This window comes from Poromitra crassiceps (genome assembly GCF_964638095.1).
Source record: "Poromitra crassiceps genome assembly, chromosome: 17".
Lineage (NCBI taxonomy): Eukaryota > Metazoa > Chordata > Actinopteri > Beryciformes > Melamphaidae > Poromitra > Poromitra crassiceps.
Window position 1 is genome coordinate 31,353,797 of NC_139635.1, and position 23,519 is coordinate 31,377,315.

General features: G+C 45.6%; 1 protein-coding gene across 1 annotated transcript; it reads right to left on the reverse strand.

Moving 5' to 3' along the window:
• Positions 1–1,051: 1,051 nt before the first annotated feature.
• Positions 1,052–23,050, reverse strand: LOC310792154 (phospholipase ABHD3-like; the record flags this gene model as incomplete). Its single annotated transcript, XM_083653878.1, has 9 exons — positions 22,883–23,050; positions 21,336–21,499; positions 17,608–17,790; positions 15,875–15,920; positions 4,626–4,738; positions 3,100–3,273; positions 2,111–2,159; positions 1,835–2,000; positions 1,052–1,233 (listed from the first exon to the last, which is right to left on the reverse strand). The coding sequence occupies exons 1-9, from the start codon at positions 23,042–23,044 to the stop codon at positions 1,052–1,054; spliced, it is 1,239 nt and encodes a 412-aa protein (XP_083510004.1). The 5' UTR covers positions 23,045–23,050.
• Positions 23,051–23,519: the final 469 nt, after the last annotated feature.

Below are 23,519 nucleotides of genomic sequence, written 5' to 3' on the forward strand. Positions count from 1 at the left end.
CCCCCCACCACACACACACACACACACAAACTCACTACCTCCTCCTAAACTCAACTGAACCCCCCCCCCTCATAAAACTGGAACTCATACTGTATCTAATTTAATGCCTGTCTAACTGGGACTGGTAAATTGATGTAAATTCCCTGCACATTAATGCCTATTTAACTTAGCCTGGAAATTTCATGTACATTCAATGTAAACTCTTATCTAACTGACTGTAAATTAATGTAAATCCACTGCCTATTTAACGTATATTTAACTCAGTCTGTAAATCTCATGTAAATCCAACGTAAATTCATATTTATCATCCACAGAACACTTCACCACTCATGTACATATTGTATATATTGACTTGATTTGATTCGATTTGATTGCACTTGCAACCTTGCGATTGCCGTTAGTTATCTTCCTACTTCTTATCCCTGTATATTGATGTGACCGCTACGCTGCATACAGACACTAAGACAACTTCCTCGTATGTAACTTGCATACTGTGGCAATAAAAGTGATTCTGATTCTGATAGTGAGTTAACACAATGGTGATTGATGCTATGGCCCATTGATGGAAGCCTTTGCAGTATATAGTGACATTATGTGACATTAGTAATGTTACATAATGCAACGCACTGTTTGGATCTCAGCTGCAATTACCACTCATCGCCATACTGTAGGTGTCACCCAAGAGAACAAGACTGAAATCTTAACAGATTATCACTTTAAACTCAGAACTAAAGAAAAGAAAAGAAAAGAAAAGAAAAGAAAAGAAAAGAAAAGAAAAGAAAAGAAAAGAAAAGAAAGATTGCAAGTGACCCATCTTCAGTAGTTTTAAATTGGGTGTGGTGTGTAAAAAAAAAAATCAGGGTACTCTATTTGGATTCCAGGTGACCCCACTTAGGGTCGTGACCCTAAGGTTGGGAACCACTGGCTTAGGTAGAGAATGAAAGAAGGAAGCAAGGAAATGTAGCAGAGAGGATTAGCTAGAGAAGGAAGGAAGGAAAGAGAGGGAAGGACAGAAGTCAGAGGAGAGGAAGATGTTTTGGAAGTGGTCTTATCAGGACATGTCTGTGAGCCGGCTGCCTTGCTCGATGACCGCCTTGGCAAACTGCTTGAAGACCCGATCCATGTAGGTGCTCTGCCGAGGCCACAGGCCCTCCAGGAAACCAATATGGCCACCGTGACAAGTGATGAGAAGGGCCAGATTGGGGTTCTGCTTCACAGTCTCCACTGGGATGGCTGCAGACAAAACAAAGCATTCAGGTCCTGTCCTCGGATTTTAGGCCTTATGGAGTATAGTTTTCCATTCCTAATACCCCCTCATTATCCCCCCCTCGTTATAAGGATAACTTGTTTTAAAGATAAGGCTTGATAGTGCAGTAAAGTTATATGGACAACTTGTTTTAAAGATAAGGCTTGATAGTGCAGTAAAGTTATATGAATAACTTGTTTTAAAGATAAGGCTTGATAGTGCAGTAAGGTTATATGGATAACTTGTTTTAAAGATAAGGCTTGATAGTGCAGTAAAGTTATATGAATAACTTGTTTTAAAGATAAGGCTTGATAGTGCAGTAAGGTTATATGGATAACTTGTTTTAAAGATAAGGCTTGATAGTGCAGTAAAGTTATATGGATAACTTGTTTTAAAGATAAGGCTTGATAGTGCAGTAAAGTTATATGGATAACTTGTTTTAAAGATAAGGCTTGATAGTGCAGTAAAGTTATATGGATAACTTGTTTTAAAGATAAGGCTTGATAGTGCAGTAAAGTTATATGGACAACTTGTTTTTTAACCATTGCTCTCTCCTCTGGTATGGATATGCAGCTGGCTGGGACTGACCGTGAGAGGGAGAAAAGACGTCGTCAGCAGCGTTCAGACACAGCATTGGCACCTGCACAGACTTCAGCCTGTGGATTGGACTGGCATCGCGGTAGTAGTCGTCATTGGTGGGATACCCAAACATGATGGAGGTGAACCTCTCGTCAAACTGGCGGATGGTCTTTGCCTGTGCAGATCGGGTTAGCATGCAGACAGTGAGGTAAGCAAGGCAAACTGGGTTCAAATGACATGAGTTACCTCATGGGCTAGTAGTGTGTCGCTGCAAAGAATCCCTACCTTCATGACATGATCTATGTCGTAACTCTTCTCAAGCACCGGTCTGTGTCTGGAGGGGAGAGAAAACACAGATGTCTGTCACCCGTTGCTGACAGGGGAAACGCTTTGCATAGCTCTCTTAATGTTTCAGCAACACTTGACCCGTGGAAAAGTATTGCAAATATCCACAACTGCAAATCAGCTCCCAGTGAGTTATTAGTCATCACTGAGCTGATTTGCACTTGTGGCACTCTTTTTTTATTGTAATTTTGCACCTGCATTGACCTATTTGCATGTTGTTGTTTTTTTTTTGCACCTTTATTTATACAGGGGGAGACTCACTGAGAGCAATGCTCTCTTTTTCAGGAGTGCCCTGTTCCCATTCACACTCACACATTCATACCTGGAAGCTGACCAGTACAACCACAGTCTGATCTGCTGGCCACTGACCAGCTCCACTGGAGCAGTTGGGGTTAAGGGCCTTGCTCAAGGGCACCTCAGTGGTGGTAATGAGGGAGGGGCAAGCGCTGCCTTTTCACGTTCCCCATCCAGATTTATGCTGCCGGTCCCGGGGATTGAACCGACGACCTTCCGGTCACAAGCTCGCTTCTCTAACTGTTATGCCACCACTGCCACATGTGCATGCTCTAGTGTTCTTAAAGTATTGTAAGTGCACAGCCACACTGCAGTACTTCATGTCATTCTCTCTCATACATAATGTGATTACAGGGATCTAACACAATGAAATTATGAATTAAGAATTGAGAAATAATCGGGTACACGTTTCTAGGTAGTACTCACATTATTGTGCACAGGTTAAAACACAGGGTTTTAAAACTACTGTTACTAGTATTAAGCCAACCCTTTTACCATCATATAAAAAAGCAAATATTAAGGAGGGACTGAATTTACAGTGTGAAAATAATGGCAAAAGGCAGCAGAGCAGACGTGGTCAAACTGCAGCAAAGTAACGGCTAATCTGGGTTAATCCCACTCTGGCCCCAGCAGACCTGTCCACAGAGGCTTGCAGGCAGCTGGTGAGGTAGGAGTTGAAGAGGAAACGGTCCAGGGGTTTCTCCAGCGAGGCGGTGCACTCAAACACGTCCCAGCCCGCTGAGAAGACCACAACCCCCTTCAGACAGGTTTCCCGCCCCTTGCGTCCCAAGTAGTTGGCCAGCATCATCCTGAATATGGAGGGACAGAGGGGACAGAAGAGGGGACAGGACAGAGGGAGGGAGAGTTGAGGGATAGGGATATTTTATATGTAATTGTACTTGGCCAATTCCCCCTGCTGTCCCAGAGTCGTTGTTCCACCCCCCTCTTCCAATCTTGGGAGAGTTGTAGACTAGCACATGCTTCCTCCGATCCACGTGTCGCTTTTTTCCACCGGTCAGCGACGTAGCGTGTGGGAGGATCATGTAATTCCCCCCAGTTCCCCTCCCCCTGAACAGGTGCCCCAAACAACCAGAGGAGGAACTACTAGTGCAGTGACCAGGACACAACATACCCTTACTCCGCTTTCCCACCCGCAGACACAGCCAATTGTGCCTGTATGGACGTCCGACCAAGCCAGAGGTAGCACGGGGGCTCGAACCTGCGACCCTCGTGCTGTATTGATAGGCAGGGAATCTACCACTGCACTAGCCGGCCGCCTGTTATATTCTTTTCTTTGATTTAAAGCTACACAAGGCAATTTGAGAGCAAAATACAAGCAGTTTGGCTCTGTCCAGATCGAGCTTGACTCACCAACATCAGATCTTTTGCCTGTCTGACTATCTGTCATTCACCTTCTGTCATTCCGTATCAAAGCATTTGATACGGCTGATGGTAGGTAGAGGTCTGATGATCACAGCGCTTCCCACACACAGTATAACCCCCCTCCCTCTGTTGAAAGCAGGGACTGTAGGTTATATATCAGTATGCTAATTAGCATATGATGTCATCTGGTGACTTCTAGCGACTCTTTGAGCAGCCAATAGCTACTTTCTTTGGAAACAAGTTGGCAACACTGGCAGTTAGCGAGGGCCAATAGATTGGACAGTTTCTGGTCCGCAGTTCATAGAAAACTTGGGAGAAACTTTGGATTTATTTTACTTTGTAACTGAAGCAATTTAAAATGTAACAAAGTACATTACTTCAAACAAAATTTACTTTACTAAGTAAAAGTAAAATTCTTGATTTTAAAAAATACTCAAAAAAGTACAAGTACACAAAAAAGCTACTTACGGTAATTACAGTAACGAGAGTAAATGTAATTAGTTACTTTCCACCTCTGCAGGCCGTAGGCACGGGCATACTGTGTGTAGTTCACTAACATCAAAGTTCCCATTTTTCAAACAGCGCCCTCTAACTGCCACGTGGAGCGGCCAATGTGTGAAGTTGCCTCGTGCAGCTTTAAAGCCACATTGTGGGATCATGGATTAGTAGAGATATCACGAGCGCTAAACGCCCTCATTACTCATGACCAGCGGCTGCGCCTCACTGTGCAGTGACAGGTCAGTATTAACAGTCAGCTGGTAGTGAAGCGCTCCATTACCCGCCCATGGAGACTCCGGCGGCCATGACTGGAGCAGCTTGGTTGGTCCTCTGGATGTGCTCGATCACGGCCTCCAGGTCCTCTGTGTTAGCAGCACAGTAGGTTCTGGGAGTCTGGGTGGGGGGGAAAGACAAGGCTGTCACTCTTTCTTTCTCTCTTAACGCTACAACGAGAAGTAGCCTTGGAAAAACAGCTCAGTAAATTGGGGGGGTGGAATTGAGACCAATCTGAAGCTGAAGTTCCTGGGCCATATCTTTTGCCCAGTGCAAGTACAAGAAGATGAAAATCGGGGACATTTCCAGTCCGGCAATCAATATATCATTAAAGTATCCAATGTTATTACCTATGAAATAAAAAAGGGGGATGATTCCAGTTTCATTTATGTTGTCCGGCCCCCCTCCCTCACACACATACACACACACACACACACACACACACACACACACACACACACACACACACACACACACACACACACACACACACACACACACACACACACACACACACTTCATTCACTGTGCCCCTTTGCAAAATGTCAATGTGTTCTCCAGCAGCATTAGGCCTGGCCGTCCAAACCTACAGCGCCGGATGTTTTATGAGTAGCCTCAGATCTCAAAAAGTATTTTCAGTGTAGTCATAAGTGCTTTTTCATTGTTCAAGATTTCCTGGACCAGCAGGAAGCAGCATGTAAACACTTGTTGGATGCCTGGATCAATGGGCTGCATAGACATGTGATGCTTTGATATGCTTTTAACTCGCCCGTAAGCCTCCCGCAACCTTTTTGCTTGAGTGGAATTGGCCATAAGTATCTTCACTAGATTTAAGAATGAGCCCGCTACAGCTAGAGTTATTTCGGCTGCAGACGCCAGTAGAAAATCGGGGACATTTTCGGGGACAGGTCCCCAAAAACGGGGACTGTCCCCGGGACATCTGGTCACCTTAGTCGCTTAGTGCAAGGGCAAATTATCTTTGCTAGTTTCTACCACTCAAAATCTCCCTCTTTTTCTTGTAATTACCACTGGGTCACCCTTGCCCTTGTCCGGGGCGTAAGATATGGCCCCGTCTCTAAACCTGACAGAAATGGGAAGGGGGGGGGGAAGACCTACCGGTATATATTCTTTAAAGTTGTCTTTATATATTTGGACCATTAATTAAAGAGACTTAAAAAAAATCCATCAGACCCTTTCAGACTTATGTTAGCATGGTTGTTGTGAATTCACTATGGCATTGTCCAGCTACAGTATTAAGGGCCTCTGGGACACAATAAGAGATATTCTTTCAAAGTCCTTGGAGGATTTCCTGAAGCTTTGAAGCATGAAAGAGACAACAATCTTTGGATCGGGGAGGTAAATGGCTTATGGAACACAATGAGGTCATTTCTGGACTCACAAAAGGTTGTACTTCTCCCTATTCACGTAATGTAGCCCCACCCACTTTACCCATTGCGTCACAACTTCCTGTTCAAAACGCCGGCTGTTTTACATGCTCAAAACTTGTCTGACTCACCTGGTCAAACCTAGTTTGATTCACATTATGAGTCAGACTAGGTTTATGAGTCACATGAAGTGTAAACACAATCGGAAGTTCTGATTTCTACAGTTTACACTTCCTGTTAGTCTCTCAAGCCAGACTGTCTCTTCTACATAAGCTGAATAGACCGTTTCAACTTGACAAGATAAACATTCTAAATGCACCCTATCTTATTTCCTGTTGCAGTGTTTGCTAATACAGGAGGTGACAGGAAATAGGTTATGGCTCAAACTGTTCCCTAGCAACAGAATTCGAGTGAAACCATCTATATAACCCAGCATGGGCTTTTTGTACGGTTTTGTTTTGACCTGCCTTTGCAACAGTGGGGGGAGGGAGGAAAAGGTGAAAAAAAACAAATAAAAACCTAAAACTAGCATGTCATGTATTTGAAAATTAAGTCATTATCATTATTATTATTTTAAAAATAAAATAGAAACTAATAGTAATTATAAAACTGAAATAACCCTGAGAGAATACAGTAACAGACAATTGCAGCACTTTGCTTTTGGAACCAGCGGGGGCTTATTAACATACACACTTTGGCATGCTAATACACAGGTGGCCAGAGAAGACATCCTACATATATGACCCTATAAAGTTTATAGGGTCATAATGTATATGTCATATATGTATATATGTATATATAGGCAGCATATATGCATAGCATTATGCTGCCTGGGTTTATAGTATACACCCAGGCAGCACCTACAGTAAATGAAACTTAGTGTAAGTTCAGTCAGGAAGACTATCTACGCTTTTCATTTCCTCTCCTTCTCTCTTCTCTTGCCCGCTCCCCTGCTTGCATAAGCTGATTAGGTGTGTTAACACTTTTGCTAGAGCTAGCCGGTTCTTCCTATTCAGCCAATCACGCTTTAGCTGTCTAGCCGAGTCTAACCTATGTCCGACTACAGCAGGCACGTCCAAAGTGTCCAGCCCGGGGGCCAATTGCGGCCCGCGGACGGATTTTAAGTGACCCTCGGCTTGTCTCTCGAAATATATGTGGCCCTCCACACAGTATTCGTTAATCAAGCAAGTTCAATATGAAATGTTTCCATTCAAATTAATGATGACAGCACTACCATACAGTTTGTAGACAAGCACTAAGTAGGAACAGCAGAGGCAGATTAGGGCAGTTTAGAGTAAAGCAATTTATGATCGCCCGGCGAGCATCGCTGAACGTCACATTACGTTCCATTATCGCTGGACGCTGATTTTGGAGAAGAAGTATAAACACTAGGCGATAGGAGAAGGCAATGCAGAGGTGCAGTTTCATTTCATTTGCTTCATTTTCATTTTCTCTCAAGACATGGAGGTAGAAAAACAAGAGCTAGCAGAACTTTCTTGAGCCAGCGATGGGGTCAAAGTTGAATCCAAATGAAGTCTTGGCGATGGTCGCAATCATCATCGCAAAGATGCCATATCGCCCGTCGCTGGAAGTATAAACACTGCCACCAATGATGGAATATGATCATGGTCGGTCGCAACCACCATAAATCCCTGTAATATAAACTGCCCTTAAGGCAGAACTAACGTTTTCAGATGGTAAACAAAATCCTTAGAGTACAATTGTATTGTATGTGATTTATTTTGAATTTTATTTTATTTCTAGTATGATGCGAGAAGCAGCTGGCCTGGCCCCCCCAGTATTTTCACATTATCTAATCTGGCCCCCATTCAAAGAGGTTTGGACACCCCTGGACTTGCTTGTTGGGTACTCAATCCATTGGCATTCAGTGTACATCTGCCCAATTTGTTTTAGCACTGGCCACCCTTGCACCAAAACGCACAATACCTTTGAATTGGAAAGTTGCAAATTGTTTTAATATGAAGAAGTCATTGAAGCATTTCCTGGATACCTTTTGTGCAGGAAAAGGCTGCATCCTCTCTCCAATCTTAATGGCTTATGGAACACAATGAGCTCATTTCTGGACTCACAACATTTTGTTGCTTGATATCAGACTGAATGGTCAACTCGTTACACTCATTACTCGGTGGAGTGGGTGGATTCAAAGGTCTGGACCCAGGCAAAACATTTTGCACTTCACCCTATACAACCCAACATGAACTATTGGAATAAAAAAACAACAAAAAAACAACAACATTAATTTGAAAATTAAGTAATATTGAAAATGTAAAAGTAAAAAAAAAAAAATGATAGTAATTGTAAAACTGAAATAACCCTGAGATAATACATTAACACACTATGTTGCAGCACTTTGCTTTTGGACTAGGACATCCTAGTATATGACCATATAAACCCAGGCCAGCAGCTAAATACAGACATACACACATGGACGCAAAGTGCTCGCAGATTTCTCCCTCGCTATATATATGAGCATATATATGAGCAGTGGAAATTGTATTTTCATTGTGAGAAATGTGAGGCCTCGCACACTACAAATAAAATAAAATAAATCCTCCCATTTTCTCGCCAACTGTACTTGGCCAATTTCCCCCTGCTGCCCCAGTCAATGCTCCACCCTCTGCCGATCTGGGGAGAGCCGTAGACTAGCACCATGCTTCCTCCAAGACATATGCAGTTGCCAGCCGCTTCTTTTCACCTGACAGCGGGGAGCTTCACCAGCAGGACGTAGCACATGGGAGGATCACGCTATTCCCACCAGTTCCCTTCCGCCCCGAACAGGCCAGGCGCCCCGACCGACCAGAGGAGGCGCTAGTGCAGCGACCAGGACACATACCCTTAATCCGGTGTCCCACCTGCAGACACAGCCAATCATGCCTGTATGGACGCCCAACCAAGCCGGAGGTAACACGGGAGCGCGAACCTGCGACCCTCAGGAATCCTGCTATTTAAGAGACTAGCGTGTGACTGGCCATTTATTAGTCAAGCCTCGCTCACAGAGTTGGCATGCAGCCTCTCCTCTCTCTCCCCAGGTTTTCATAGTCCTCTTTAGTGGCTGATTACTGTACAACTCAGCTCACCTGTGTGCTGTTCCACTCTGGAGCTCTCCATGGTGCTGAACCCGTGTTGAGGCATTTTGGCCACTAATTAGCTATTTTTGCCCATTTAGTCGGCCCTCATTACCTAATTCAAAAGTCCAGCTCTGTTAGGTCACCCACATGGGTGCTCTTTACACTTCCTGAAAGATTCAGCCCGATCGCACGTAAAATGACATAGCTGTGGCCGAACACAATTCTGCTCACTCACACCCTCAGACACTTCACATTCGTATCACTAGTGGACCCGTGGGAGTTAGACCCCTCCCCACACAACGATGTCCAATTTTCAGTTAATCTTGATAAGTACCGTGTTATTACTATTTAACAGGGAATTTCTAGCTAAGATAATTGCACTATGGAAACTTTACAGTGGTTTATGCTGTTGGGGAAATGGGGAAAATACCTTCCCACTTGAAGCAATTCAGGTTACTTATACATACACAGCAAATCAGCTTGGAGGAGTCTATTTAACAAGGCCTATTTGTGAGGATGCTGTCGGCTCTCTTGAGCTATGGTGGCTCATTAAAATTCAAGCAGAATCTCGAGGCAAAGTCTTGTTTTCTACACTGCAGTTTTTCCTCTGAAGTTGTGGCCTTCGCAGTGACGCCACCACAGCAGAACCTAGTAAAGCACACTAACTGACAAGCACTGAAATCTGTAGAAGGTTTTGGGGGGGAATTATATAGAGTGTATTCAGATCTTTGAGCAGAAGTAGACAGCCAACTAGGGTTGGCACGATGGACGATGGCATCGACCATCGTCGATGGGCCGACCCCCATCGACCTCTGAGCCTACTACATCAGACCTTCATGATTAATGATCTGTTTGAATAAAAGTTTTGCAGATTTGATAATAACAAAAGGCCAACTCCACTCACCCGCAATGCGCGGGCGGCATTAAACAAGCGCAGCCAGTTCAGAGAAGCGGTAGAGCGGAGAGGAGGAGGGGGAGGGGAGGATAAGCAGAAGTCGGTTGTGTTGTTGTGAAAATGTTAATACCAAGAAGAAAGTTCACGTTCTTTCCTGTTTCAACCCAATGTGAGTGATTGCACGCTCCATTACATAGGCTGCTGCTGCTGTGTTTCTATCTCTACTTAACGTAATGTTAGGTTCACAACTGAGCCCACATGAATCTAACTCGCCAGTAATTCTGTCTGTTTTCTGCCAGCCACACACACACACACACACACACACACACACACACACACACACACACACACACACGTTGTTGGTCAGGATCTGTAACGTTAACGTTATTTGTTCTGCGTCGTTCAATATTGCTGGTCGTGACAGCCTACTGCTTCAGTCACCTGGCTCTGTGCTGTAGTAGTAGCTTCAGTCACCTGGCTCTGTGCTGTAGTAGTAGCTTCAGTCACCTGGCTCTGTGCTGTAGCAGTAGCTTCAGTCACCTGGCTCTGTGCTGTAGCAGTAGCTTCAGTCACCTGGCTCTGTGCTGTAGCAGTAGCTTCAGTCACCTGGCTCTGTGCTGTAGTAGTAGCTTCAGTCACCTGGCTCTGTGCTGTAGTAGTAGCCTCAGTCACCTGGCTCTGTGCTGTAGTAGTAGCTTCAGTCACCTGGCTCTGTGCTGTAGCAGTAGCTTCAGTCACCTGGCTCTGTGCTGTAGCAGTAGCTTCAGTCACCTGGCTCTGTGCTGTAGCAGTAGCTTCAGTCACCTGGCTCTGTGCTGTAGTAGTAGCTTCGGTCACCTGGCTCTGTGCTGTAGTAGTAGCTTCGGTCACCTGGCTCTGTGCTGTAGTAGTAGCTTCAGTCACCTGGCTCTGTGCTGTAGCAGTAGCTTCAGTCACCTGGCTCTGTGCTGTAGTAGTAGCTTCAGTCACCTGGCTCTGTGCTGTAGCAGTAGCTTCAGTAACCTGGCTCTGTGCTGTAGCAGTAGCCTATCCAAGCCCGCTGGTCTCTCCTGACATGTGCTGCCCTGTTGTAAACGTGAACGTGCACTGCAGCGGTGCAGCCAAACGGCATTACGGCACCGCAGCGACTTCATCAATAATAATGAATGAATCCCTAATCCCACCACCCCTGACTCACCTTATACTCCAATGCTACTGTACAGCAAGGAAGTCTGGTAATTGCTCTTCACAAGGTCTAGAATTAGGGCACTAGCCCTTAGAGGAGTCTTTGAAGCAGGGGGCATCTTTCACACAGCAGGCCATTCTACAGCACTGGCCTATTTAAACAATGGACAGTATTCACACTAACCAGCCACAGAGGAAACATTCACAAGAGCTTATAAATGCTAAATCATTTGCATAAAATATAGCACAATTCCCCAGCTGAAATTCCCTCTTTACAACCACCACTTGATACAGTGGCAAGGTTACAGAACTCAAAACTCTTTTCTTCTCTTAAAATGTGAATACAGCCGAGCCCACTCAATTCTGAATATGACCTAGAGAATACATACTGGAATCAACTCAGCAAACTGAGTCACATTCTATACTTTGCTCAAGTACCACATTTGATTTGATTTGATTTGATTTGATTTGAGTTTTGTGCCATGCACAGAAAGTGCCCAACCCTCATGGGTTTACAAGACACCCAAGTTACCGTTACGGCGGTCAAACATTTCAATACATTTCATTTCATTACAGAATTACATATTATCAGCTCGGGCATAAACAAAATATTCTGCTTCTTCTCCTAAGCCTGGCAAATGAAATCTGGTACACAAAAACAGTTTTCCTTTCTGAAGCACAACTCAAGTTGCAATAGCTGCGACCACATATGCGAATTTCCGAAATGCAGGATTGGTAGGGGCAGCCCACCCTACTCTGCCTCTGCCACCCTGCATTTTGAAATGTGCACCCTACCGCCCCCTTTTAGCCAATTTTAGCCAGCACACACACACACACACACACACACACACACACACTTGACCTCCATGCCCAATTTCAGCCTCGTAGGGCGAACACACTGTGGCCGCTTAGGGTGGTGAACTTTTTGTGGACCGACCGACCAACTGAGCGACAGAGTGACTTATAGAGCTGCTGCTCGCAGCTAAACCGTGAACCTCATTCTCAGTTTCACCTAGCTCACACACAACAAACACAATGTCAGTTTCACCTAGCTCACACACAACATAGCTCACACACAACATAGCTCACACACAACAAACACAATGTCAGTTTCACCTAGCTCACACACAACATAGCTCACACACAACATAGCTCACACACAACAAACACAATGTCAGTTTCACCTAGCTCACACACAACATAGCTCACACACAACATAGCTCACACACAACATAGCTCACACACAACATAGCTCACACACAACAAACACAATGTCAGTTTCACCTAGCTCACACACAACATAGCTCACACACAACATAGCTCACACACAACATAGCTCACACACAACATAGCTCACACACAACATAGCTCACACACAACATAGCTCACACACAACAAACACAATGTCTGTCCATTTGACAGCGTCTGTCAGAATAATGTGCAGCTGAGGCCGAGTGAGTGAAAACGACACAGTGGCAACAAGACATAGACCAGCCATTGATTCAGATGAGCAGTTATCTCAAGGAACATTGGATGGATTGTGGGTCAACCTTGGCTGTGAGAAAACACCATTTGTGCACTGGATGAGATCTTTGTGTGACACTGACGGTATGATTAGATCAGGCTGTCGCTTGTAAAGACTGTAACTCTGTTCAAAAGCCAAGGCGTAAAGACAGAGGGGACAGACATGAAGGTGTAAAGACAGAGGGGACAGACATGAAGGTGTAAAGACAGAGGGGACAGACATGAAGGCGTAAAGACAGAGGGGACAGACATGAAGGCGTAAAGACAGAGGGGACAGACATGAAGGCGTAAAGACAGAGGGGACAGACATGAAGGCGTAAAGACAGAGGGGACAGACATGAAGGCGTAAAGACAGAGGGGACAGACATGAAGGCGTAAAGACAGAGGGGACAGACATGAAGGCGTAAAGACAGAGGGGACAGACATGAAGGCGTAAAGACAGAGGGGACAGACATGAAGGCGTAAAGACAGAGGGGACAGACATGAAGGCGTAAAGACAGAGGGGACAGACATGAAGGCGTAAAGACAGAGGGGACAGACATGAAGGCGTAAAGACAGAGGGGACAGACATGAAGGCGTAAAGACAGAGGGGACAGACATGAAGGCGTAAAGACAGAGGGGACAGACATGAAGGCGTATAGACAGAGGGGACAGACATGAAGGCGTAAAGACAGAGGGGACAGACATGAAGGCGTAAAGACAGAGGGGACAGACATGAAGGCGTAAAGACAGAGGGGACAGACATGAAGACGTAAAGACAGAGGGGACAGACATGAAGGCGTAAAGACAGAGGGGACAGACATGAAGGCGTAAAGACAGAGGGGACAGACATGAAGGCGTATAGACAGAGGGGACAGACATGAAGGCGTAAAGACAGAGGGGACAGACATGAAGGCGTAAAGACAGAGGGGACAGACATGAAGGCGTAAAGACAGAGGGGACAGACATGAAGGCGTAAAGACAGAGGGGACAGACATGAAGGCGTAAAGACAGAGGGGACAGACATGAAGGCGTAAAGACAGAGGGGACAGACATGAAGGCGTAAAGACAGAGGGGACAGACATGAAGGCGTAAAGACAGAGGGGACAGACATGAAGGCGTAAAGACAGAGGGGACAGACATGAAGGCGTAAAGACAGAGGGGACAGACATGAAGACGTAAAGACAGAGGGGACAGACATGAAGGCGTAAAGACAGAGGGGACAGACATGAAGGCGTAAAGACAGAGGGGACAGACATGAAGGCGTAAAGACAGAGGGGACAGACATGAAGGCGTAAAGACAGAGGGGACAGACATGAAGGCGTATAGACAGAGGGGACAGACATGAAGGCGTAAAGACAGAGGGGACAGACATGAAGGCGTATAGACAGAGGGGACAGACATGAAGGCGTAAAGACAGAGGGGACAGACATGAAGGCGTAAAGACAGAGGGGACAGACATGAAGGCGTAAAGACAGAGGGGACAGACATGAAGGCGTAAAGACAGAGGGGACAGACATGAAGGCGTAAAGACAGAGGGGACAGACATGAAGGCGTAAAGACAGAGGGGACAGACATGAAGGCGTAAAGACAGAGGGGACAGACATGATGGAGTAAAGACAGCGGGGACAGACATGAAGGCGTAAAGACAGAGGGGACAGACATGATGGAGTAAAGACAGCGGGGACAGACATGAAGGCGTAAAGACAGAGGGGACAGACATGAAGGCGTAAAGACAGAGGGGAAAGACATGAAGGCGTAAAGACAGAGGGGACAGAAATGAAGGCGTAAAGACAGAGGGGACAGACATGAAGGTGTAAAGACAGAGGGGACAGACATGAAGGTGTATGGACAGAGGGGACAGACATGAAGGCGTAAAGACAGAGGGAACAGACATGAAGGAGTAAAGACAGAGGGGACAGACATGAAGGCGTAAAGACAGAGGGGAAAGACATGAAGGCGTAAAGACAGAGGGGACAGAAATGAAGGCGTAAAGACAGAGGGGACAGACATGAAGGTGTAAAGACAGAAGAGACAGACATGAAGGCGTAAAGACAGAGGGGAAACACATGAAGGCGTAAAGACAGAGGGGACAGACATGAAGGCATAAAGACAAAGGGGACAGACATGAAGACGTAAGGACATAAAGACAGAGGGGACAGACATGAAGGCGTAAAGACAGAGGGGACAGACATGAAGGTGTAAGGACAGAGGGGACAGACATGAAGGCGTAAAGACAAAGGGGACAGACATGAAGGTGTAAGGACAGAGGGGACAGACATAAAGGCGCAAAGACAGAGGGGACAGACATGAAGGTGTAAGGACAGAGGGGACAGACATGAAGGTGTAAGGACAGAGGGGACAGACATGAAGATGTAAAGACAGAGGGGACAGACATGAAACGCAGTGGGCGTACTATCTACAAGAGCTCAGGCTCATTTGGTTGGCTAAATATAAGTGGGAGTAAGAGGAGGGATAAAGTCAGGTGTCAGAGCTGCAGTGCACGTGCTCCACCAGCTCTTATTTCTGTGGGTCGGCATTAAAATTATCTATCCACCTGCAACTTAGCGGAAGTCCCTGCTGCGTAACAACACTGTCTGTGAAATCCCTGTAGTATAACAACACTGTCTGTGAAATCCCTGCAGTGTAACAACACTGTTTGTGAAATCCCTGCTGTGTAACAACACTGTCTGTGAAATCCCTGCAGTATAACAACACTGTTTGTGAAATCCCTGTAGTATAACAACACTGTTTGTGAAATCCCTTCAGTATAACAACACTGTTTGTGAAATCCCTGTAGTATAACAACACTGTTTGTGAAATCCTTGCAGTATAACAACACTGTTTGTGAAATCCTTGTAGTATAACAACACTGTTTGTGAAATCCCTGTAGTATAACAACACTGTTTGTGAAATCCCTGTAGTATAACAACACTGTTTGTGAAATCCCTGCAGTGTAACAACACTATCTGTGAAATCCGTGCAGTGTAACAACACTGTCTGTGCAGCATGCGCTTAGGGCGCGACACGTATGCGCAGACATGCTTTGAGCCGACTGGAAAGGACAACTCTACTAGGGAGCTGGCATACTGACAAATGGAAAAAGCCGACTGCCACTGACAAGTCCCCTTTGTCTGCCTTTCTAGACAAACAAATGGCAAGTCAAGAATTACCGGGGGATAAATCTGAGGCTAATTTGTGAGAAATGTTCAATTCTTACCAATAGTGTTTCACCGGAGACCCCTCTATTGTTGAACACCACACACCTGAAATACAGCCAAAACACATGCTCTCATCAATTCTTATATTATTCTTCTATATGATGTGATGTGATATTTCCTAAGTGATGGCTTGAATCATTACATTCCCGTTTTGTGTAACTCTTTATAGTAAACGCAAGGCGTCGCTATTTCATCGAACACAAGCATACCTGTACATGGCAATAGATTTGTGCTAAGCCTGGGTGAGCATGTTTGTTGTCTCCCAAGAGAGCGTTCAGAGGAACACAGTGCCCCAAATTCATTTTTACAAAAACATTGAGAATATGATGAGACATGCAAAGAGGCCCAGCATTCTATATGTGTACTGTAAAGTGAAGGCATCAGCATCCCCTCCCCCCCCCCCCCCCCCCCACCCCGCACATCTCTCGCTAGTCATCTATTATCTGGTGGAGTCAGACCTGCTGTTTCTATCGGTGTAACTCAGCAGTCGGGGTGGGGCTAGATAAGGTGCGGGGTGCTTATGTACTGTACACTCACTGCAGCAGAGACTAGCTGGTGTTGGCTAAGCTGCAAAGCTTGTACCAGGCAAGGGAGGAAGTTCCTTAGGGACAGGGGGGGGACATGTCCCCCTCTCTTTTCAAAATCCACATTTTGTCGTCCCCCCGCCTACTTTTTAATAGCAAAAATTGCAGACATGGGCCGACATTACTGTCTTTCAGAGGCTGTAGAAGGCTCAGTTTTAAAGCTAGAGTGAAGATACTGGTATCAAATGAAACTAGAAGACTGAGGACATCCATTGGTACCAACTCTGTCATGCTAGGTTGTCGGCAAGGGGGCTAACTAACACTCCAAATGTAGGCAAAGCTTTGGCAATGGAAAAATCAGCATGGCCATATCCAAAGGGGTTGCTAGGACACCTAGGGCATTCAGGGTATATGGTTTTCCTATGTGGATTGACAATAAGGTTTATGAGCAATTTCCAAAACAGAATAATTATTGCTTGCCACCAATTCGAAAAAATACAATTCTTTTATACCAAATCACAAGATGAATTTTTCGATGGCGCTCCTCAAGGCCTTGCTATCTTAATGTATTTTGGAGGGATTTAAAAAAAATGGAAGCCCCCCGCCCCCCGGCCTCTCCCCTCCCTGCACTTATTGTGTCCCTCCTCCCCCCCCTCCCCCACTTCTCAAACCGAAGAGTTATGCCCTTGGGACCAGGATAAGCTGCAATTCATGAAGCTACATAGGGGCGAGGAGGGGTGCAAGATGCTGACTTTGCCTGCTCTCTTCCCAGGCCCAGCCCCGGTCTGGCTGAGAGAATGAGTGCACAGAATGGGCCTTTTGGAGAAAACTGCCTCCCTCCGCATCTCCTTGAAGCTTGATGTGCAGTGTTTGGCTATATACAAAGGGGGCAGCACCGGACACAGAGAGAGAGCTTGGCTGCCCACTTTCACCTGACGTAACCCCTAGCACCACTTACGCATACACCCATTATATAAAAGTCCTAAGATCATTACAATAGCGCGGATGTTGGGTTTGACCTCACAAATCGATATGGGAATCATTGCAGGAGCAGTTATTCTGATTTGTGACTTGCACTGAATGGGGGGGAAAACAGTTCTTGACATGAATGGCAAATTGAAACATAAGGCACAGAGTGTGTCAATGGCTCTGTGTGCACAGTGCTGAACCGGAGCCAGGAAGTGTCTCCGCCGGCCAAGGCCACCCACCTATAGCCCAGATCCCGGCTCTGTTGGACCATGTGGAGGATGTAGGACTCTCGGCTGGTGCCGGTGAGGCCGGGGAGAAGCAGCACTGTGGGTCGGGTGGCCGTGTCGGGATGAGAGGGGCTGTCGTCGTTGTCGAACCAATCCAAAGAGATCTGTCCCCCATCTGCTGCCTTAATGAGCTCACTGCAGACACAAGTGGGACACACAAATGAGCCAACAAAGATTTTTCCGACCAACACCTTCTATCCCTCCCATCTAGCAAACATAATACACAGGACCAAACCTTTCGGAACGATAAGTATCATTTTAAATGGTGGGTTTTCAACTGTTAAAATCGACCTAAACTTGCAAAACATTCCGCAGAAACTAACGGTATTCTTTCTTGGCTCAGTTCTCTGCGCGATAACATTTTTTTTGGTTTAAGTCCACGTAAAATGATTTCTCCAGCGTATCAAATTATCAATCACAAGCATTGTCGAAGGGAATTTGATATGTCAGTAGAGAGGGCCCCTGCGCACTGCTTGCTGACAGCTACTTCATTTCCCTTGCGATCGTCCTGTCAGTGTGCTTTGCAAGAAACACAGCAAGTGAAGGTAAGGAGGAGGGCATTGCACCAGTGGATTCTTATGCTGAATCAATTTCTGGGCTCCAAACCTAGCCTGGCAGATGAGGTGGTTCACTCTCAGGGCTATCATCCAGTGAGTGCGCACACACACACACACACACACACACACACACACACACACACACACACACACACACACACACACACACACACACACAGAGCACTGAGCCACCTTAGCCAGCCTGTGGTAGAGACATCGGCATGAAATTACAGAACGGCCATGAAATATGCACCTGAGGTGAGACTTGAAGAGGTCAGAGGGGGGCCAATCGTGACTGACCAACCCACAGAGAGGGAGGAGACAAGAGGTCAGAGAGGGCCAATCCCGAGTGAGCAACCCACAGAGAGGGAGGAGACAAGAGAGGTCAGAGAGGGCCAATCCTGCGTGAGCAACCCACAGAGAGGGAGGAGACCTCTTTTATACACATGCTAATCCTCTCATCGGACGAGGAGATGAGTGGAATTTCACTCCAGACAGTCTGTGACAGATTGGAGCTTTCAGGGTCTCCGTCCTTGGGCAAACCTTGGGTAACTTGATTATGGGTAGAGGTCCTGTCCCCTCCCGAGGGAAATGATCATAGCCTCAGTGAATGACATCAGTCTTACCAGGTTTGATAGCAGACGGGTGGTCTAGGACGGACACGGTGCATTACCGGAACATTTATCTCCTCGATTAAGGAGACAGCGGGCAGTCAAAGGCAAAGGTAATGTCCAATGTCCTTGGGAGAGACATCGCAGACGACCCCGTCCAACAATTGTGGGCAAGAATTCGTAGCGTATTATTTTGCCGACAGAGCAACGAAAACAACCAAGACACTGAGATTCAACAACAAGTATTCGTCCATGCTGTATGCGCTTAATGGCACAATATGTGCCAATTTCTGAATAAAATACATCAGTCTCTTGTTGAAAACTCTTATTCTGAGTATTGTTTTTTGAAGCGGTGCAACCGCTTCTATACGTGACTTGTGTGTCCGTTTGGCGCACGAGGTGTCCATTTGGAGCACGATGTCCGTTTGGAGCGTGAGAGGATAGACCAATCAGGAGTAGCCTATGCATATGGAGAGGGGGGCGGGGGAGAAGGGGAATGTAGCCCCCACCTACCTATTCACGAGCGCAAAGAGTTATGATACGTCACCTCTTCTCGCCTGTCCAGCAAGAAGGGTTGTCTGTCTCATTCATATTAATCATAGAACCGAGGTTAGGGTCATAACCTTTAGTTATATTTCAAAATATTAGCTCGGGCTCTCGCTATGGGATATGGTCACTCCCTCCCGTATTGCCAGACAAGCTTATCGAGCATCCACTGACCAGCAGGGGAGAGGTCTTTCTCATATGACTGCTCCTAAACCTGCACCACTGACTTCAACACCTCGGTGTGTGTGTGTGTGTGTGTGTGTGTGTGTTTTACTATATGACCACATGCACACTGTGAAATTAAGAGTTTTCTGGTCCATATTTCTTCCTGAGAAGCACACATAGCCCTACATAGGCACTAACTCTGCCATGCAGACACACAGAATGGGACCTCAGGGGGATCCATGGCACAGGTCAGTAGAGGTACAGTATTCTGGCAGTTTTGGGGATTGAACCTATGACCTGCCAATCATGGGATCACGCTCTGCAATAGTCCTAAGGGTCTACAGTTTCTTATTCATCATCATCATCATCATCATTTCCTTTATTTTACCAGGTAGATTATTGAGAACACATTCTCTTTTACAATAATGACCTGGCCAAGAGGGCATAGAGGCATACACAAAAATAGAATCAATACAAATAAAAACAAATATGTGTTGAGCCCATTCCAAGCAGATGCAGCAGCAGAGTGGAAGGCTTTGCTACCAAAGGAGTTCTTGGTTTTGGGGATGGCGAGAGTGATGACCGCGTTCGATCTGAGGTTGTAAGTAGAAGTGGAGATGTGCAGAAGATTGGATAGATAGGCTGGGGTGTTATTAAAGTTAAACGGAGTACGCCCAAAAGTTTCTGAGCAGAGCCAAATTCACCTCCAGCTAATACCAATACTGATGATGCATACACCCTTCCTACCACGGGTTGAATTATTTTCAATCCACTTAATGTATGCAGGGGGGCACGGTCCGGAAGGCACTGTCCATTAATCTTCAGCAGAATGTACATTATTGTCAGAGCCAGAGAGGCTGGAGCCAGCGTCATTGAGAGGGCGGAGCCAGCATCATGAGAGGGCGGAGCCAGAATCATGGCACAAAAGACCTCTTTCACCTCTGAGCCTTTCTTGGCTAAGAACAAGAGCGGGATTTATTTCCAATTGTGAAAGCTGTATTAAAGGAATGAAGGAAAGGGAAATGGCAGTCCCTCAGTGACCAAGCCAATTTCTTAAGCTTCCTAGAAAGCCTGTGCGTAGGAATGGGATTTAGGCCTATACAGTAACAAACGTTTACTGTAGGCATACTATCTCAAATGTGACCTTTGTAACTCACTTACATACATGTATATGAGCCCTTTGAGGTCGCCTGTTGCACGAGTTTACCTTCACATTTGAACCAGGGAAGCAATTTTTTCTCTCATTTTCTCAACAATTGTAGCCTATTGGGCCAATTCCCCCTGCTGTCCCGGTCGTTGCTCCTCCCCCTCTGCCGATCTGGGGAGAGCCGTAGACTAACACATTAACACATGCTTCCTCCGATACATGTGCACTGGCCAGTCGCTTCTTTCTCACCTGACAGTGAGGAGTTTCACCGGCAGGACGTAGCGCTATTCCCCTCAGTCCCCCCCCCCCACGAACAGGCGCCCCGACCGACCAGAGAATGCACTGGTGCAGCGACAAGGACTCCTACCGCACCCGCTTCCCACCCGCAGACACGGCCAATTGTGTCTGTAGGAACGTCTGACCAAGTTGGAAGTACCGCTACTGGGAATTGATACAATTGCATTGGGTCTCCGAGGTGGTAGGCGAGTGCTTTTACCTCCAGACCCCCCGAACCAGGGAAAGAGTGTCTGCTTGCCACATGAAGTAACTTCTCATTTTGGAAGAAACTGTTATGATGTTGCAGTATATTTTATACTTGATGTCATTTTTATTTGTAGATACTTGTCAATCTCTGTGTTCTGACTGAGGACTTACTTTCTGTAGCTGACCCCGGGTTTGGCTGTGACAAAGGGTCTCAACAACGTTTGGATGCGGCTCTCCCAGCACCAAAAGGTGGGGTAGTAGGTCTCTGACACCACCGGACATTGTTCCCTCAGAAACTGGTAGAACTTCTTACCCCCCGAGATGAGCTGTGGCTTCTGTAAAACAGAATTGAACGAGGCATGCTATAGGTTTATGAATGTCACTGTCAGATGATTGAAAAGTAAACAGCTTAGTAAAAGTAAACTGTTGAGGTGTTAAAAAAGTTTAATATCTTCTTGTTTTTCCCTCTGGGACTAATTGAAGGGTTATGGTCATGGCATCCAATTAGTTTTTGAGCTTACCTCAATTTGAAAGTGACAATACAAAGCTGTATATCTCCCAATGAAATAACACATTTATAGCTCTACACACTGTGATTTAATATACTATGCGTGCTGCTATAGATGAATATTTGTCTTACACCTGGCCTGGCCATACATATTGCTTAAGATGGTGAGTTATACATTTCTGTCTCTCTGCCTATTTACATGAAATTACATGAATCTCCCTGCTGCATCATCAAAGCTGTGAAAACGTACTAAATCCTTAACAAAATGTAGGCTGTGTGTGAGATATTCTCAGGCATGATGAGAATTTGAGCAGCCGATTGTAATGGAAAGCAGGTTGTTCCTTGGAATGACCTATAGCCCATTTGACTGGACAGATATGAGGTCAGCATAGCGTTTATACTTGAACAAACTGACTGATAAAAGACAGTAGGTTTGCCTAACAGTACACGTTTAAAATGGATAGCTAGCCTACTGCATACAGTATTTGCGCAGTGACCCAAGTTATGATGAATTTAACTGTCTAGATTTGTTGTGCAATGTGGAAGCTTACCTGTTTTTAACCTGCAGTCATTCAGGTTAGCTAGAGTTGTTGACTAACTGACTGACTAGTAGGATTCTATTCTATTCTATTCTAAGTTGTTCTGTTCTATTATATTACATTATATTCTGTGTTCAAATCCAACCATTGTATTTTTTCAATGTAAATGATTATTCAATAGGTAGCCTATAATCATAGTATTACATCATTGTGAGCTTGGCTGATCCAAACTTGCAAAAATGATGGCTGGCAGCATTGCATAAGGAGCCTACCGGCATCTGTGGTAGTGGCCTACAGTAGCTTAGCCAATGCCAATCAAGTGGTCATCAAAATGTTGCAATGTCTTGTCACGGATTGATTGAATTAGGCTACATTGATACTGCAATTAAATTGAATGTTGCTCGTTTAATGTATAGCCTACAAACATGCCAATGCAAAGCTCTGCCTAACAGCTGAGCACACAGTCTTTTGCCTGCGATCCATCACACATGTACAGAGGAGCAGCCCACAGGGCGACAGATGCAGCCTATATAATAGAAAGAAACCTCCATCAGCAAATGCAGCGGTCGCTTCTGCGCTGATGGCTCTATCAAACACAGCAAACACAAACGCAGGCAGCGGCTAAACTGAACCCAAAACGGACTCTTCAAAGCAGCCGGTCAGAGAGTTACCTTCGCTACGGAAAACAAGTAGTAGCAGGTATATGCGGCGGTAAAGCCCAGCACCAGGGACAGTCCTACTCCAGATTCAAATAGACCAACTTTCACTTGGTTTTCCAGATACAGCGACAGGTCCCTTGTCAAAACGTTGAAATTGAAGTCCAGCGAGATCATTGCAAGGTCCCTGTTTTCCCCCGCAATGCAAGGACAGCGGCCGGCTCAAGCGAAAATTCAGCTGCTGTGGTGCCTGCGCTCCCAGTGTGAAGGAGACAGTCAAGGGGACCTGATCTGGGTCGATATATATAGCGGCGGATGATGGCGCTCTTTGACCGCCTAACATTATATTTCAGCTCAGACTCAGAGTCAAACGCCATCTGCAGTCAATAAGGCAGGTGTGCAGGAGCAGAGCTATAGCTTCAGTGTCAGTGTGATACACTAACTAATAGATAGGCAACATCTGCAAAGACATCATGTGCATCACTGGATGTGATGTAACTCTTCAAAATGAACAACCCTGGGGTCATGGGCCAGCCAATTCAGTTACCTGGGTGGATAATGGGATGTATGCTATGGAGAAAAATAACTTTATGATTATGATTATGATTATGATTATGATTATGATTATTTTTATTATTTTTTATTATTATTG